The 17,575-nt window shown below is 35.6% G+C and overlaps 1 protein-coding gene across 4 annotated transcripts in view; it reads right to left on the bottom strand.

Moving 5' to 3' along the window:
- Positions 1 to 4,059: 4,059 nt before the first annotated feature.
- Positions 4,060 to 17,575, bottom strand: part of LOC135215509 (transient receptor potential channel pyrexia-like) — a 34,051-nt gene continuing 20,535 nt past the window's right edge. For 3 of the 4 annotated variants that reach the window (XM_064250314.1, XM_064250312.1, XM_064250317.1), the window contains 3 exons: positions 11,572 to 11,745; positions 10,399 to 10,557; positions 6,807 to 9,292 (listed from right to left, as the gene is read on the bottom strand). In XM_064250314.1, the coding sequence (XP_064106384.1) occupies positions 6,995 to 9,292; positions 10,399 to 10,557; positions 11,572 to 11,745 (2,631 nt within the window). In that variant the 3' untranslated portion in view covers positions 6,807 to 6,994. Of the gene's footprint in view, positions 6,091 to 6,806; positions 9,293 to 10,398; positions 10,558 to 11,571; positions 11,746 to 17,575 lie in introns of those variants that run through there. The other variant, XM_064250313.1, reaches the window with a different exon arrangement.

Here is a 17,575-nt window from a genome sequence, read left to right on the forward strand (position 1 = left end):
GCCAAGAAAGTTCAGCGGACGTCATTCTGTTAATTGTGGCTCTGCTGTGGATTTCTTGGGTTGTTGTTGTTGTTCTGTATCCTACGCCCGAAAGCGACTGAACTGAACATAAAATTTAGGTCAAAGACTCAGCACTGGGACCCATAAGGTCATTCAGCGCTGAAACAGTTATCGACAGTAAAAAGTTTGAAAGGTGTAACAGGAGGAAAACCTCAAAGCAGTTGTACTATGAATCAATTGTTAGGAGAGGGTGGAAAGAAAGATGGAAGAAAGAGAATATGAAAGGAGTTACAGTAAAAGGAACGAGGGGATTGCCGCTGGGGGACGGAGCCACTCTGCAAACAATCCTTAAGCAATGCCTACAGTGCACCGCATGAGGTTCACTGACGACGCTAAATCCCTACATGCACATGTGTGCATGTTTTTATGCACACGCGCACACAAATACACACATACACATATACCGAAGCAGAATAAGTTTTAAGGTTTCACGTTTAAAATATACAAATGATGAAAAGAAACTTTTCCTTTTGTTCTTCCTGAAATGTTATATTCACGATAACTCATCAAGTGTGACTCAATTAATTATTTTCATCTTGTCTTATATTGCACCAATCTTCAAGTTGTAACGGCTCCTTAAATTGTCGTAATAGATCATACAATAACTATTGTTTTACAAATTCTAATGTTTCCTAAGTGTAAAAAAAAGAAGCTTTCCAACTTTGTTATCAATTCAAAAATACCTAATCATATGTAAATTTCATCTTGTATGTCATTCTTGGCGAGTACTGGACTAGACGCTGCCAAACGATGTCACACCAATCTGGAATTTCATAGGTAAATTTACTCGCACGTCGGAATCCAGTCTTTTCAACGACCAATCCTTATTCAAGGCTTGGTATGGATAGTGTTTCAAACCCTGGACTACATCTTATCAGCTGTATTGTAAATTTATTAAAGGAGTTGGTCAACAACCTTGAATCTAACAAAAAACTTAGTAAAAACATTTAGAGGAGTTTTACCAAGAGGCATTCTAGATCACTTACCATAGGCTAAGGTTAATTACTTTGGGATATTGGCAATGGCTATTCCAGAGTATTGTGAATATGTTATTATTTTCTGGAAACAGTGACACAAAAATACTATACTCTTTTTTTTCATTCGTGATAGATATTGCCATTTAATTGTGAGACTGACATGTTGATAACAATAGCGAAATAGAGTTACTCGCAGTGTAAGTTTATTCTATAGATCTTCTGAAATCCATATATAATATATATATTATATATATCCAAACAATATAATATATATATATAGATACTTATTACACAACTATTATACTATATAATTGATATATAGATATATATATATATTTATAATATATATAAGCACCCCGCATCCGACTATATATATATATATATATATATATATATATATATATCATATAGAATAATCTATAATATATTCTTATATTATATATCATATATAGGATATCTACCTATATATATATATATATATATATATATATATGTGTGTGTGTGTAATAGGTAATTACATTTTAAATAGTAATGTGAAAGCATTGCTTGAGAAACGCAGATGTCACGTAATCAGTTCAGGTGCCAAGGTGGCCATGGAGGAAAGTCTGCCCAAAACCCACTGTCCAGGATGTGTGAGCGTGTGAAGCTTACCTAAGCAAATGTATGAAAAACATCAACAACCTACATTATGGGAACCGATTTCGGCTCTCAGGAGAACTTGAATGATGTTGTGCCTTAACCTAGATAAGTATGTTCGTTCGTATACCTGTATCTCTTGATTAGATTTGCTCGCCTATGATTTGCAAATGAATTGTAACTCAGACTTCCTCTTCTCCTCTTGTCTAAAACACACAGTCAAAGCCCTTCTCTGCAAGCTATCCCAAGATGTAACCTTTCACAGAATATAAGTGTATTTTGCTACTCTGGGTTTCCACGACTTACCCTCTACCCACGCAAGAATATGAATATTGAGTTCAGAGAGTATCTCCGCATTTCAACTGAGGAAGAAAGAGACTGAGAGAGAGAGAGAGAGATCATCACCCACTGATGCTCGCAAATTACCAAACAAGTGGTCCGTTGTAAACACGGTTACCACTAAATATATACATGTGTGTGTGTATACATAAAGTTCAGTAGTTAGTTAATTTGTCTAGCTACCCAAGGTTTCCCGGTTTTATTTTCAAGGGAGCACGAAAACTCATTCCATTAAATCTAATGATTGTTTATCTAGGTAATCAATTGCGAACGTAGCGGTTATTCATCTGTGGTGGGTCTATAGTACTAGGGTAGATGAGGCCTTGTTTCCATAGTGCTGCAGTCTACCCTCAAAATACTTGTCGGGAAATGGAAAGTTCGCGACTTGGTAGCGGAGGTTCGTGTTATGTACGGTAAGAAGAGAACAAAATACAGAGCAACATCTCAACGGTTGAAAAATGTTGATGGGCGGCGAAAAGAGTAACCGGATTTATCCCATAGATGTGAATAACTTCGTTCACTCATTCCCTCTGTTACCAGTTCCTGGCAGTTTGCTTGTTAGTGTATTTCTTTGGCATTTTCGAAAGTACACGAAACTGATCAAGTTTCGTACTTTTCGTGCGTGCCGGAGAGTACAAAGCATTATAATATATCTATATATATTATATTATATTATATATATATATATATATATATATATATATTATATATATATATATACCATAAGTGTGCAGTACTACTAAGGATACTTGATATATATATATATATATATCATATATATATACATATATATATATATATATCTATATATATATTATATATATATAGATATACCATAAGAAACTACTCATTACCATCCGTATGTTAAAAAAATGAATATGCGCAAACTGAGATGTACTACAAAAGACGAATTAAGTCTGTATATATATATATATATATATATATATATATATATATATATATATATATATATATATATATATATATATATATATGAGTCTGATCACATCACCGTGATTCATATATACATATTAAACTACAAAAGTTCTTTAATGTCTAATTCGCTGTACCTCAGAATTAATATATTTTCATATATGTTAACTGAAAGGGAATTTTTGGTTGATAATCATTTCACCGGCTCCCGAGCGCGAACCTGGGAACCAAAAAATCAGGACGTACAGTGAAGCGCCTGTAACCACACACATATATGCATATACTTGTTTGTTTCAACTTAATTCCTTTCCTACAACGTGTATTCTTAATAATACTTCATCATTCGATCTTCTTCCTGATGAGGTGCGTCGGAATACAAAACGTCATTCATGTCTCGAATTTTCCTAAAAGTAATTTTTTTCACTATCTACAGTTTTCTTATAATCTTTAATTCCGACTTTTTTCTCAAGTGTGACCCTGTTGTTATTAGGTAATTATTAATTTATTTTTTTATATGACATAACTCCACTTCCCCACCCACCGCCACCAAAAAAAAAGAAAAAAAAAGAGAGAACAAGTTAGATATTGCATGCAACGATACAGACTTACTTCGTCTTTTGTACATTTCAGTTTGATAAGAGAAAAATTCTCATTATTTACTTTTTCAAACATATGGATGGTAATGAGTAGTTTCTTATGGTATCTGAACTTTTCCATGCCATGGGTATTGCACAACAATGTTTTTGTTGTTTAGCTTACCGACTAAAATACATCAGTGGTTTCTTACGCCCATGCCCCTAGGAATTCTGTACAAAACAATTTTGTGATTATACCTATTTTATTCATATCAGTGAGCATACAAAATTGAATTGCAATCTATAATACTTCTCTTGTTTATTCAACAGGCAGTAAATACATATAGGTTCATGAGAAGTGACAATGTGAAGGAAGTGATACTAAACAACGTTTAAATTCATACACATATGTAAAGATATATTTAAGGCAAGTTAGTTATTGTGTCAGTCAATTTTGTACAGCGAATTACACCAAATTGTCTGGAAATAAGATAAGACTCCTAAAGGATTTGCCTAATTCCTCTTTTATTTTCTCTCTCTTTCTTTTTTTTTCTCTCTCTCTCTCTCTTTCTGTTTCTTTATCAAAAAATAATCTTTTTATTTACATAGAAGTTTCTTCAAAGCAGTTGGTCATTAAAGTAGACACACGTATTCACTGTCATGTACATAGTTTCTCTATTTTGTAATTATTGTATATACATAGAAACTTATTTAAAGGTAATCCGTAATGAAAGTAGCCGCGCATATTCAATATCATTTTTTAGTTATGCAAATAAACACGGTCATCTTTACGCTCGCCGAATGTGTAATCACCAGAGGTTCTAGACCTTTTTATCTTCCTTTAAAAATCCTAGTTATTGTATATCCCGTTCCACATCCTACTTCTACTTGTCCTCAGCTTCTAATCTACGGTTCTTACTAGGCTATTTTTGATATTATTTTCACTCCTTTATAAAATGGTTCAGACATCAAAGTGAGTTTATCACGCCACTTTTCCATACCACTTCTTACTTTTTTTGAAGGAGATTGTTTTCATTGTAAACATCGATAGTCGTCTCTCTTCTGAAGGTAAGCCTCCTTTTTAATCTCTTAAGTCTCCATTACTCTCTCCCTCACATCTATTTCCTGACTCTTTCCAGTCTTTTTCTCAAGACGTCTATAACTTGCAGCTAGTTTCATTGTTGTTATTGCCTTTGTTTTAACGTAATTTCCTCCAAATGTGTTGCACGGCATCAGCTCTGCTTTATTTCCATTTGTCATGCGTTCTGCCCTCTCTGGACTCTCTTGATATAACTGAACGTTTGTTTATTATTCTCCTGAAATCCCACTTGGGCCAAACTACTTAGGTAAAGCAAACACCGTACCCCTTGCATTGGAAAACAGTTGGCTAAAACATACTATTATCACAAATATGTTAACACCACTACCTTGTAGTTGCCTTATCATTAGATCTCTATTTCTTCACCGAGATGTATCACGAATACATTTTATCCATACTATAGGCACTTGACAATATTAGATATGCTATGAATCGACGCGTCTCCTAATTCTTTACCAAGGATTTGGATCACATCAATCAATTTTTTTATGGTTCCTCCTCTTTGTCTTTTTGTTTTGACATCAGCTCTTCCTTCTCACTTTAGATAATCAAGGGTTTTTAGTTTTTTTTAAATACATTCAACTATCTCTCGATAATGTCTATGCCATGCAAGATGCATGTAACCAGAACGTTTGTAATGTGGAGTGTTTTCAGGTTCTGTCTTTCTATTACTATGAAGGCAATATCGCATGCATTTTATCTAGTTTTCTCTAGTACTATTACTTGTACTTTAAAAATCCTCTTTCATTTCTGCCTTCGCTCTACTTATTATTATTTTGGCTTTCCCCCTTTAAATCACTTGTGCCTTTTCTGATTTCACAATTTCATTTGCTTTTTTTTCTAAATTCTTTCTTTGTTCCCGATTTTTTTTTTTTTTGTCTCCTCCCCTTCGTTTTACCTACAGCCTACTCTGCTTCACTAGCTCGAGCTATCTAATCACACAGTTCCATTTTCCTCAGTTTCATTCAGTAATACGTTGCATTCACCAAGTTTATGAATCTCCATTCATCTCCTTCTCCATAATTTTCTCCATTTCTATCTCCTGGTTCAATTTAGAATCACCAATCAGTGACATTCTATAATTGTTACTTGGGTATATTGGTACAGTAGCCTAACTGTACCTTGACAGATAAAATAGGCCAGAAAAATTGAATAAAGTTTAACCCCTACTTTTTTTTGTAACATTCAAATAGATGGCGTTTGACTATCATAACATACACCTCCATACCAAATTACCATTGACATAAGAAATTTATAATGCTGTTTTTAACCGCCTGAAAGAATAGCTATGCATCTGGTTTGCCAGCAGCTGTAGCACACTGGAATAAAATTTACTTTTTATCTGACTTCTTTCCTTGACACTGCTATTTGGTAGTGGCTGACTAGGAGTGTCAGATTTACTTGTATGCAAACCTCTGATCACTCATGGAGGCAAGAGTTTTGGGCTAGCAGCTCCATCTCAAAATCTTTCCTGCAAAATAGAGTATCATTAAAAATTAGACTTATCTTTTAATTATTGCGTATAGAGAATTTCAAATTCACTAAAAGTTAGATTTATCTTTTAATTATTGCGTATAGAGAATTTCAAATTCACTAAAGTTAGATTTATATTCTAATTATTGCGTGTAGAGAATTTCAAGTAACACTTTGTGCGCAGCTATGCTACAACAAAACATTTTCCAGTATATACCGAATGTATTAATGGCAGTGACCTAAAACTGATTCAGTTCGTAGTAAGTATTCTTTTTATGACATTTTCCATCTGAGTGAACTGCATGAAAATGTACAGTGCAAACAGAAATGGCAACACATATAAGATATTGCATTTCCAGAAACAATGTTTAATGAACAGGAGGGATAAAGGTCTTTTGTTGAAAATCTCGCATGTTTAAATATATATATATATATGTTTATATATATATATATATATATATATATATATATATATATATATAATATATATATAATGTGTGTATACATACATATGTTTATTTGGGATGGTTTCTCGGTGTGTCTTGGCACATTTGCGCATACATCTGAATATCTATGATTTATTCAAGTGAATTAGACAGATTAATTTCATTAGCTATGTGTGAGCAATGTATGTATATAATAATTGTAGAGTGGGCGTTCATTGTACCAGGGTACTTCTGGAAAGTTATAAACGACATCTACTTAATGATAACCTTTCTAAAGTACAAGGAATACAGTTTAATTCATTACATTTAATACAATAAAGATATTAGGGCCACTAGGTTCTGGGCTGAGAACCATGTCTTACAATAAGTTGCTTGCAATAACAGGATTATAAGAAAAATTCCCGCCCATAACCTTTGAAATATAACATGCAACTCACCAAGTAGTTTTGAAGTAACTTATTTGAACCCTTTCTGTGTTAGATAGTTATACAAGTTCTGGTTTTGCTGAACCTGTTGCTGAAGCTGTATCGCTAATTGTGTCAGATGGTTATTGGTCTTCCTCTCCACTTGCTCCAACTGTTTCTTGATCTCATTGCATGTTTCGGAAATATCTTTGAAATTGACCTTTTGAGTCCTACGATCACTAGAGTATCTTATCTGGAAGAACTTCAGACGGTCACCTATGTCCTCGTCTGCATCAGTTGGAAAGTCCTCTGGACTCTCGCAGCTACCAAGAGTTATAGCTTCTCTGATGTTCTCATCTGGAATAGTTCTCATGTATTTGTTCTTTTTAAATTCTTTGTTGGGCAGAACAATAAGGGCAGGTTTAATGCTTAGCCGAGAAGCCAACAGTGATTGCAATTTTCTTGGGAAGAACTTGATTCTGTAGGTGAATGAAAGGAGCTTCTCAAAAGCCATGAGGTAGGAAGCTTGCTTCACTAACCTCTTTATCTTTCCCTGTCTCTTCAGGTCCGGAATGTCATTCACAGCTAAACCAATGAGGAGGTTCGACATGATGATAGTTGTCATGAAGAGAAAAATGCTCAGGAAAAGCAGAGAGTAGGCATTAAATGGAGTTCCCTCTTTGTCGATAAACTCACTGTAAGCTATCTCTCCTGTCATCATCATAAGTGTCTTCACAAAGCTGCGATTGTAGTCTGCAAATATGGGCAGCCTTTGAAAGAGGATATGGAACCCAAGGGAGAACCCAAGAAGGAGACTCAGAAAGGCAAGTAAGAACTTGCAGACTGATTTTCCAACTTTAGTGAACATCAGAATGTAAGCGCCTAATGTTGGGAAACGTCCCAGCAACATCATGAGTTCCACCCATCCCAGAACTACTGACATACTAGCAACCAATCTTTCAAATGATAATTCAGCATTTCCAGTTACTGGAGGATTGGTAACGTCATCTTGGTTTTTTGTACGAACTACACAGACAACAATTGCAGAGCTCACCAAGGCTGTAAGTCTTGTATAGGTTTCCCACTGAGTCAGATACTTCTTATAGTTAGCAAGAGTCACAACAATTCCAGGTCCAGCTATAATAAGTAGTAAAATCAAGTGAGAAATTTGAAAAAACAGAAAAGTGCTCGGGGATTCCGTCCAGTCTCTTGGTTTTGGTCCAAATGACATCATAACAAATGACGTGTGGAGTAAAAGGTACAAGAAGTATTGAATAACATTTGTATAAAAGACTCTTCTTATGCGGCACCATTTGATGTACAAGAAACTCTCAATTAGTGGGTGCTTAATGAGGGGTTCCACGGCTGTACCAGACAAGTCGGAAACAATGGAGCATTGGATCTTCTCTTTTTCTAGTGACATGAGAACTGAATAGTCAAAAGTAATGCTAAAGGCTGGGTCATGCTGAGGCTTCTTCGACAGCTTAATTCCCGCATCAAAAAGGTCTCTCAGGAGCTGCATAGCATTTGGCAATTTGTCGATGACAAGTGTCATATTGGATATATCATTTCTATCTACATTTGTCAAGCGCTCTCCATGTTCCAGGAGAACTTTACAGCAATCAACTGAAGGTGTTTCAACTGCATAGTAGAAAGGATGGCAGCCGATGTTGTCTGTCGAAGAGATAAGATGACCAACACGACCAGTGTTGAACAAATGACGAAGTGTCGTAGAACAGCCTGTTTTACATACAGCATGCAACGCAGACTCGCCCGCATGAGTAACTTTAGCCGGGTCAGCTCCGTTATCAAGTAAGAATTTGACAACGTGGGAAAGGCCACTGCGGCAAGCTGTTATCAGTGGCGTTTCTCCAGATCCATCAGTCTGGTTGACATTTTCATGAAAGGTATAAATGCACTGAATCACTCGTAGAATAGCACTCTCGTTGTGTAAACCATTGTCGCCTGCAAAGACTGCGTGATAGATACCTTGACCATCGAATTTTTCTAGATATTTCATATATTTTGGTAAATTACTATCAGCTAACAACTCCCTCAGGACAGAGAGATCTCTTCTGGAAGCAGCCAAGTGAAAAACAGTTTGGTTGTTGCCATCTCTAACAATGAGATCAGGCTGATGCTTTAACATGAGGTTAGTAGAGACTTTGTCACCCATTCTAACAGCAACGTGCAGTGAATTTTCCTTTACAACGCCAGTGACGCCACTGGGAGGTTGATTCAGCTTGTCAGGGGAGGCTCCGTGCTGGAGGAGCTCTCTCACGCCATCATACCATTTCTCTCTCACAGCGACATGAAGCGCAAAATTACCCAGGCTGTCGTGAGTATGTACCTGTTGCAAAGATAATAATTCATGATATGTAAATACGGTATACCCAGGATGTACAACACTGTAGGACACTGAGATACCATGATCAGTGTAACGTCTATAATTTACGGTTTTTCAAATTAAAAGGAAACTAATAGAAATTTGGAGATATCATTCATAGGCTGTCGTGAGTATGTACCTGTTATAAAGGTAATAAATTCATGATATGAAAATACGGTATACCCAGGATGTAGAACACTGTAGGACACTGAGATGCTATGATCAGTGTAACGTCTATAATTTATGGTTTTTCAAATAATGGAAAATTTTGAAAGTATCATTCATATTCTGAGATGCTGTAAATTTCTGCACAACAGGCCCACAAAGTATCGACAACTTTTCTCCTAAATGTTCTGGGAAAAAAAATAACAAGATTGGCAACACGGCTACTCCGGCTATATCAAGACTGATAATTCAGCGTTCAGACTAATCACTCCATTCAGATAATGTTTGTTTCATTACTCTCAAAAGAACAACTTTTTGCTGTAAGGCAAAAAATCGCTCGCGCAAATGTTTCTTTATATTGCTGGAACGTTCGCACGTGTGGCGATCTGAAGCAGTGTTAGGGAAGTTATTTGAGGTACTGCAGGATTCTTAATCAATTCAAAATAGATTTTGATGAAATACCTTCCGTTTCCATGTTGCTTCTGAGAGCAAAAAAAAAAAAAGGGGGGTGGGTGGGGGGGGGTTGGACAAAGACGGCATCAGGAAGATACACCCATTTTTAAACCAGTGCTTAAAAAGTCACCTTGGGAGGTTTGAAGATTATTTAATATGATTGGAATGTATCAGTTACATATTCAATATATATATATATATATATATATATATATATATATATATATATATATGTATGTATGTATATATATACACACACACATATATATATATATATATATATATATATATATTATATATATTATATATATATATATATATATATATATATATATATATATATATATATATATATATATATATATATACCTCTGTTTGTAATTTTTTTCTTTTACTATTTCTATATACTGGTGGATCATTCTCATGTCAAATATTGCGAGAAATTTACTAACCTTCGCTCCTCGAGCCATTAACAGCCTCAGTACATCTAAATGCTGCATGTGGCACGCTGCATGCAAGGGAGTTAATCCGCCATAGGAGGATAGGCTGATGGAATCTCCGTTTTCGTCTAAAATCCTCTCGACTTCCTCGATGTTGCCAGCGTGAATTGCCTGTTTGGAAAGATAAACAAGTCTCCAACAGGAAACAGATACCCACTGGTTTTTCAGGTCTTTACAACTGAATCCCAGCCACCTGTTCTGAAGGCTCAGATGGCCAATATTTTTATGCCAATGTAAATAATACATTGTTATCTTTCAAAGTCAAAAGAACGATAGACTAAATGATTGAATTTGAATTTATTTTATTTTATTTTATTAGCTAATTCGAAAGTGTTAAAACCTTATAAGTAATTTTGTTCGATTGTGTTGATGTCTGAACAATCAGACAACTGGGAAGTCTTGTGATACGAAGAACGCACCATTTCGTTATAAATTACCTTCATCAAGACCAAGTTTCTCCCATGACAAGTTATGAGATGAAAGATTTGATCATGATTTTATCTTTGTCGTTACTTGCTTTAATTATAAATTGTCATCACATCACCGTGATCCATATACATGCATTAAGCTACAAATGTCCTTTAATATCCAATGCGCTCTACCTCGGAGTTAATATATTTCCATAGATGTTAACCGAAGGGGAATTTTTTATTTGATAATAATTTCGTCCTCTCGTGGATTCGAACCAGCACACGGAACAGAAATCAGAACTCAAGTGAAGTTACCGACCAGGCCAACAAGGTAGAATTAAACAGGTGGCAAATATTTGCTTGTATTTAGGTCTTAAATCAGCTCATTATCGAGGGAACTTTGCTGCTGGTGTAATAAAAGTTATTAAGACAGAAACTCTCTCTCTCTCTCTCTCTCTCTCTCTCTCTCTCTCTCTCTCTCTCTCTCTCTCTCTCTCTCTCTTTCTAATGAATGACATTGCATATCTGTTCTGTATCGAAGAATATTTGCCACTAGAGAGTATTAACGTTAATCGGACAGATACTCTCTCTCTCTCTCTCTCTCTCTCTCTCTCTCTCTCTCTCTCTCTCTCTCTCTTCCTTCCCTTAGAAAGACATTGCATAGCTTACCTCTGGCTCTCCTAGTCCAAGAACAACGAGCATTAGGAAAACTTACAGCAAACAGAAGAGGAACGCTTTCGTGCCTGACCCAGTCACCGGGCACCTGACGACGATCACCTGCCTCTTTTGGCTCGTCGCTAGGTGGAACTGCGGTCTCTCCCTCTATCTCGACGTACGAATCGTTGTCGTAGTGCACCTTACCCTCCTCCATTGTCCTCGTATCGCTAAGCTGTAATAATCAAGGTTTATTAGAAGTAAAATAATACCCTCAATATTTTTTACAGGTAATCTTGAATTAGAGTATTTTGTAACTACATCACGAGGAAAGAAATCTGTCAGAATAGACGATTAGGAATGTTTTTATAACAATTATTTTGGTTGTATGATAGCCCATCGTTTGAGATTAAGAATGTAAACAAATTTGCAAAGTCAGAGGTCAAGTTTATTCTAGTAAAAATCCATTTCAAATAGATTGCCATGACTACCACTTCTAATAATAATAATAATAATAATAATAATAATAATAATAATAATAATAATAATAATAATAATAATAATAATAATAATAATAATAATAATAATAAAGTAGTAGTGGCAGTATTCATTAAGGATTGCAACTCACCGGAAATAGTTGAGCCTACTCTGGTCACAATTCCAGTCGTGAAATTCTCCCGAGTTGGAAGTGATTTAGACGGAAAGGACGAGGCATTGAGTCAAGAAAAGAGACAGATTTATCGTCATTTAAAAGTTATGTCCATTGCCACTTTTTTAAGCTATGCACCCATGCAGCAGTGACCTTATCACCAGCAGAATTAAAAAGCAAATAAAAAATTATACGACATTCTACAGAATACAATATAGAAAGACACAGGAAGGAGAATGTCTACGAGGATTGTGATTATGTCCATCTGTCTGTTTTCTAGTTATCTTTTTATGCTCTCAGTGTGTTCCAGCATACTCCCATCTCAAAGAATATTTTCTCTTTCTCTCTCTGTTCTATAGAAAAGGAGTTGTGTAAATAATTTCTCTCTCTCTCTCTCTCTCTCTCTCTCTCTCTCTCTCTCTCTCTCTCTCTCTCTCTTCTATAGAAAAGGTGAAGTTGTGTAAATACTTTCTATTCTTCAGGGATTCCAGGCGCCATTTATTTGAAATATCAGGAGGTTCCTGAATAGAATATCCTAATTCTGAACATGTTTGCGGAATTAAATGTTATTTCAGAGTTCAGAAACTTAAAATTGCATTAACGACCACAGATAGGATGGACAATAGACTGTTGGAGCCTATTTATGAAAAAAGATTATATTCCTCTTCCTCAGAGCAAAACCGCGACCGAATGAATCCCTGTCATATTATATATATATATATATATATATATAATATATATATATATATATATAAATATATATATATATATATATATTAACTTTATCACTTACACAATTGTTCTGTGCATTGATTCAATTAATAACAGGAGCTCATAGAAATTGGATGGCAACAAGCGGAATGATTATCTCGCCTGATACCATCCAGTTTCAATGAGGACTTGTTACTAAATACATATATATAGATATATATATATATATATATATATATATATATATATATATATATACTATATATATATATTTATATATATATATATATATTATATATATATATATAAGATATATAAATATATATATATATATATATATATATATTTATATATATATATATATATATATATTATATATATATATATTTATATATATATATATATATATATATATATATATATATATATATATATATATATATATATATTACATATACCATATATATATGTGTGTGTGTGCGTATGCATATATAGCTATTGATAGAGCCTCTCCTTTGTTGCCCTAAAGGTGGTTTCTAACTATCCGTTCCATCAGGATTTAGTCGAAGGAGAAGAGAGAGACTCCGAATTCAAAATGAGTGAAGAGATGGCCCCTGATTCTTCAAGTTACCTGCAGCTCGCTGTGTTCCATTCAGTGGCAAAAAAAAAACTGTCTCAGCTGCAAGTTTGTAGACGAAAAGCGGAGAAAACAAGGGTACAAATAAGGAACTAACTTCAAATAATGTTCATTAGATTTGTTCAACAAAGTATAACGGTCTCTTTCTTTCCCTATTAAGATGTGTAGGATATTGTAGCCCATGTGCTACTTTTCACTTTCCACAAAGGCCGTGACCAACTTCTGCTTACCCAGACTAATTGAAGCCAGCCGCCTACGTACGTCATTTGTTTACAACGTGCAGAGCATGGCGGGAAAAGTCGCACTTCACTGCAAGTTTTTTTTTCTTCTTTGTTGAACAACGCGAGTGGCTGTTTATGATTCTTTTAGAGAAAGGCGCTGAGTTAAACCTCGATGGAGCAACCAGAGTGACACCACTTTTAAGACTTCAAATCGACTGTAGTGTGTCGCAGTCAGGGTGGAGAAGAGCTAGAGTTGGCAAGATCTTCTAAAAAGGTTTTCCGAAAGCCAGCTTCTGAGGAGCTTGGAGGAAATACATACATGTACATATTTACACACACAAACACACGTATATTGTGTACATATATATTGATATATATATATATATGTATATAATATATATATAATTATACATAGTATTATATATAGTATATATAGATATATGTATATATATCTATATGTGTGTGTAGAGAGAGAGAGAGAGAGAGAGAGAGAGATGAGGAGAGAGAGAGAGAGAGAGAGAGAGGGGGGGGGGGGGAGAACAGAAACAATCCATGCTTCCAGGAATCTGAGCATCCATCTTTCCATAAATTTGCGTTATATATCAATTTTGTGGTTGTTTCCTGTAACTATAACGTCAACAGCGCAATAAATATTAAAGCGATTAAGAAAGTGATTTGAAAAAGTGTCCTCGGCATCATCACAGTGGATTTGGAGTTATCCTTGAATGAAGAGGTCACCTGACTGTTTTACCACGTATAGTATGACTGCCAATCCTGTGTTTATAACAACTACTCTTGTACCCCCAGCTCTTTTCGCTGCGAACACTATCATGAAAACATTAATTTGGTCTCATTATTATCTTCATAAGATACTGCATTATTAATTATCATTATCATAGACGGTATATGCCGCAGCACTTATTATTGTTCTTTAACAAGAAAAAGAACGCTGTAGTTAAGGAACAGGTTTCATTCAAACGGAGAATAAAATGTGAGAGAGAGAGAGAGAGAGAGAGAGAGAGAGAGAGAGAGAGAGAGAGAGATGCCGTTACGAAAGTTGTTGCGGCGAGAGAGGCAAACCAAAAAGCCAGAAAGGTTACATAAGTAAAAATGATAACTGAAGATGACAGCAAAGATGACCCGTCTTTTCCTACACTTCCCATCCTCTCCATCTTCTGCTTCTTTTAGCTCGTCTTCAGCATTGTTCCCGAACGACCTCTCACACCGCTACCCCAAAAAAGGAGAGGAACAGCAGCTCCTACAGACCGGTTTTAGGAACAAGCAGTCAGTCAGTCCTCTGCTTGTTCAGTCACTGCTTTTTCAGGTTCACTTCGGGGGTAACTTAATCCTTTGTTCGTATCTTTACGGGAGACACTGCGAGGCACTGAGTACTTATGAGGGAATTTTTGCAACCTAATGTGGAAAAAGAAAAAAAAAACTAATTCTACTTTCGGGTCTGCATAGATTTAAATGGTGCCATTTAATGCGCAGCTAAAAAAAGAAACATGTATACGTGTATATATATATATATATATATATATATATATATATATATATATATATATTATATATAATATATATATATGTGTGTGTGCGTGTGTGTGTATATGTATATTATATATATATATATATATATATATATATATATATATATATATATATATATATGCGTGTGAGTGTATTTACATATAATATGTATACATATATACATATATAAAATATCAACGATTAAAGTGATTTATAATTATTTTGCTCATCTTTGGATCTTGAGGTTACATAAAAAAAGGGCCAGTTAGTTTAACGTTAAAATTTCTATTTTTGATATGTCATATGGTGGCTAAATAAAAAAAACAACAAACAAACAAGGACGCTCGGGTTATTTCGAGGGCAGGAAAGAGACTTTTCCTTCGAAAATATTGCATTGCATCTGAACCAAAACCACTAATTAGCAGATAGAGTACACCTTGCAATTCTGACTCCATAATGGACAGAAGTACAGCAGCTCTTCCAAGGCAAGCATCCCGTAGGGAATAATACCGTCAGTGTACCTAAAACGGTGCACTGTAGGCATTACTTAAGATCTTTGCAGCGTACCTTCGGCCCTTAGCTGCAACCCCTTTTGTTCCTTTGACCGTACCTCCTTTCATATTGTCTTCCTTCCATCTTATTTTCCATCCTCTCCTAACAGTTGATTCATAGTGCAACTGCTTTGAGGTTTGCCTCCTGTTACACCTTTGAAACCTATTACTGATGCAAATTGTCCCCGTTACGGGGTAGTGCCGTCAGTGGACCTGATGCGGTGCACTGTAGGCATTACTTAAGGTTCTTTGCAGCGTGCCTTCGGGCCCTAGCTGCAACCACTTTTGTTCTCCTTACTGTACCTCCTTTCATATTCTCTTTCTTCATCTTACTTTCCACACTCTCCTTACATTTGATTCAATTGCGAAGTTTTCCTACTTTTACACCTTTCCATTTCAGCGCTGAATGACCTCATAGATCTAAGTGCTTGGCCTTCGGCCTAAATTCTATACTCAATTCAATTCAGTGAGTGACAGAGACGAGAAATGTGTGGACGGAAAGAAACGGGTTCTTTTCAAAGTGAACCAGACTTGAAAAATGAGTCTTCAGACACTGCAGTGTTCTCCTGTGGTTTTCTATTTCGTTGAAAAGCAGCGAAAAAGATGATTTTTCCCTTCTAGTTTCCAAAAGGAGCAAAAAAGACAACAGCATGTGTGGTTTGTAATGCTAAATGAAAGAATATACGTGAACAAGATAATATAAAATGGGGTTTCTTGACTTTAATAACTAGTCGCACTCTGAAAAAATGTTAAAAATCCGATGCATTACAAGCAAGCTATCTCATCGAAACAGGCGATAAAGACAAGTTACCCACTTTGAAATTTAAATATCTTTTTTACTATGGAGTAGGGAGTCGGTAAAATCATTGGCATGGCTTCAATAAGTCTGCCATGAATACAATGTATATGCAGTAACTTACCTGGTTATACATCATTTTTCCCTTTGTAGTTTGGCGGATGTTTTGCCTGTCTAATAAATCACATGTTAGCGGTTTGTCTACACTAAAATATCCGACACTAGGATCACTTTTTCACCTTTTCGGACAAATTATCAAGACAGGTTTTCCTTGGGGAGAAACCTCATTTCGCTTATCCCTACTTTCGTTACCTCCTTTTCTTTTTCTCGACAACCCCCTCGTACTTCTTACCTTTCCTTGCTTGGCATTGAACAGATGCCTGATTAGAATACCTGCTGTTGAGTATTGTCATGTTGGGGCTCGCTTGCTCTATAATAAGAGAGACTTCCGTTTGAGTAGAGAACTGATCATTCCGTGCTCAAGTCAACAAAACAGACACACTCCGTGTTTTTGAGAAAACAGGCCTATATCAGTCCCTTCTCGCCCTGGGGACGCACACATGTCAGCTTGAGAGAGAGAGAGAGAGAGAAGAGAGAGAGAGAGAGAGAGAGAGAGAGAAAGGGGGGAGGGGGCCTTGGGGTTGGTGATGAATATGAAAATCTAATGCAAAACGAGTAACGAAGGAGTGATAAGAAGAAACACTGTCCATTAACCACAAGGACATTAATTTTCAAGCAACCTTTCAAAATGAATGTGAAGAATTGTCTCCATTTAGAGTTTCTAAAGAACACTGGGGAAATAGAGTTAAATACGGGAGAGAGAGAGAGAGAGAGATACGGGGAGATTAAGCAGAGGACTTCACAGCAGAAAAGATAATCGAAGGAGAGAGAGAGAGAGAGAGAGAGAGGTGTCTCAATTTTCTACAACATGAATATGATTTAAATGAATCTTTGAATACCACCAAATGTATCA

The sequence above is a fragment of the Macrobrachium nipponense genome, chromosome 5, assembly GCF_015104395.2.
Source record: "Macrobrachium nipponense isolate FS-2020 chromosome 5, ASM1510439v2, whole genome shotgun sequence".
Lineage (NCBI taxonomy): Eukaryota > Metazoa > Arthropoda > Malacostraca > Decapoda > Palaemonidae > Macrobrachium > Macrobrachium nipponense.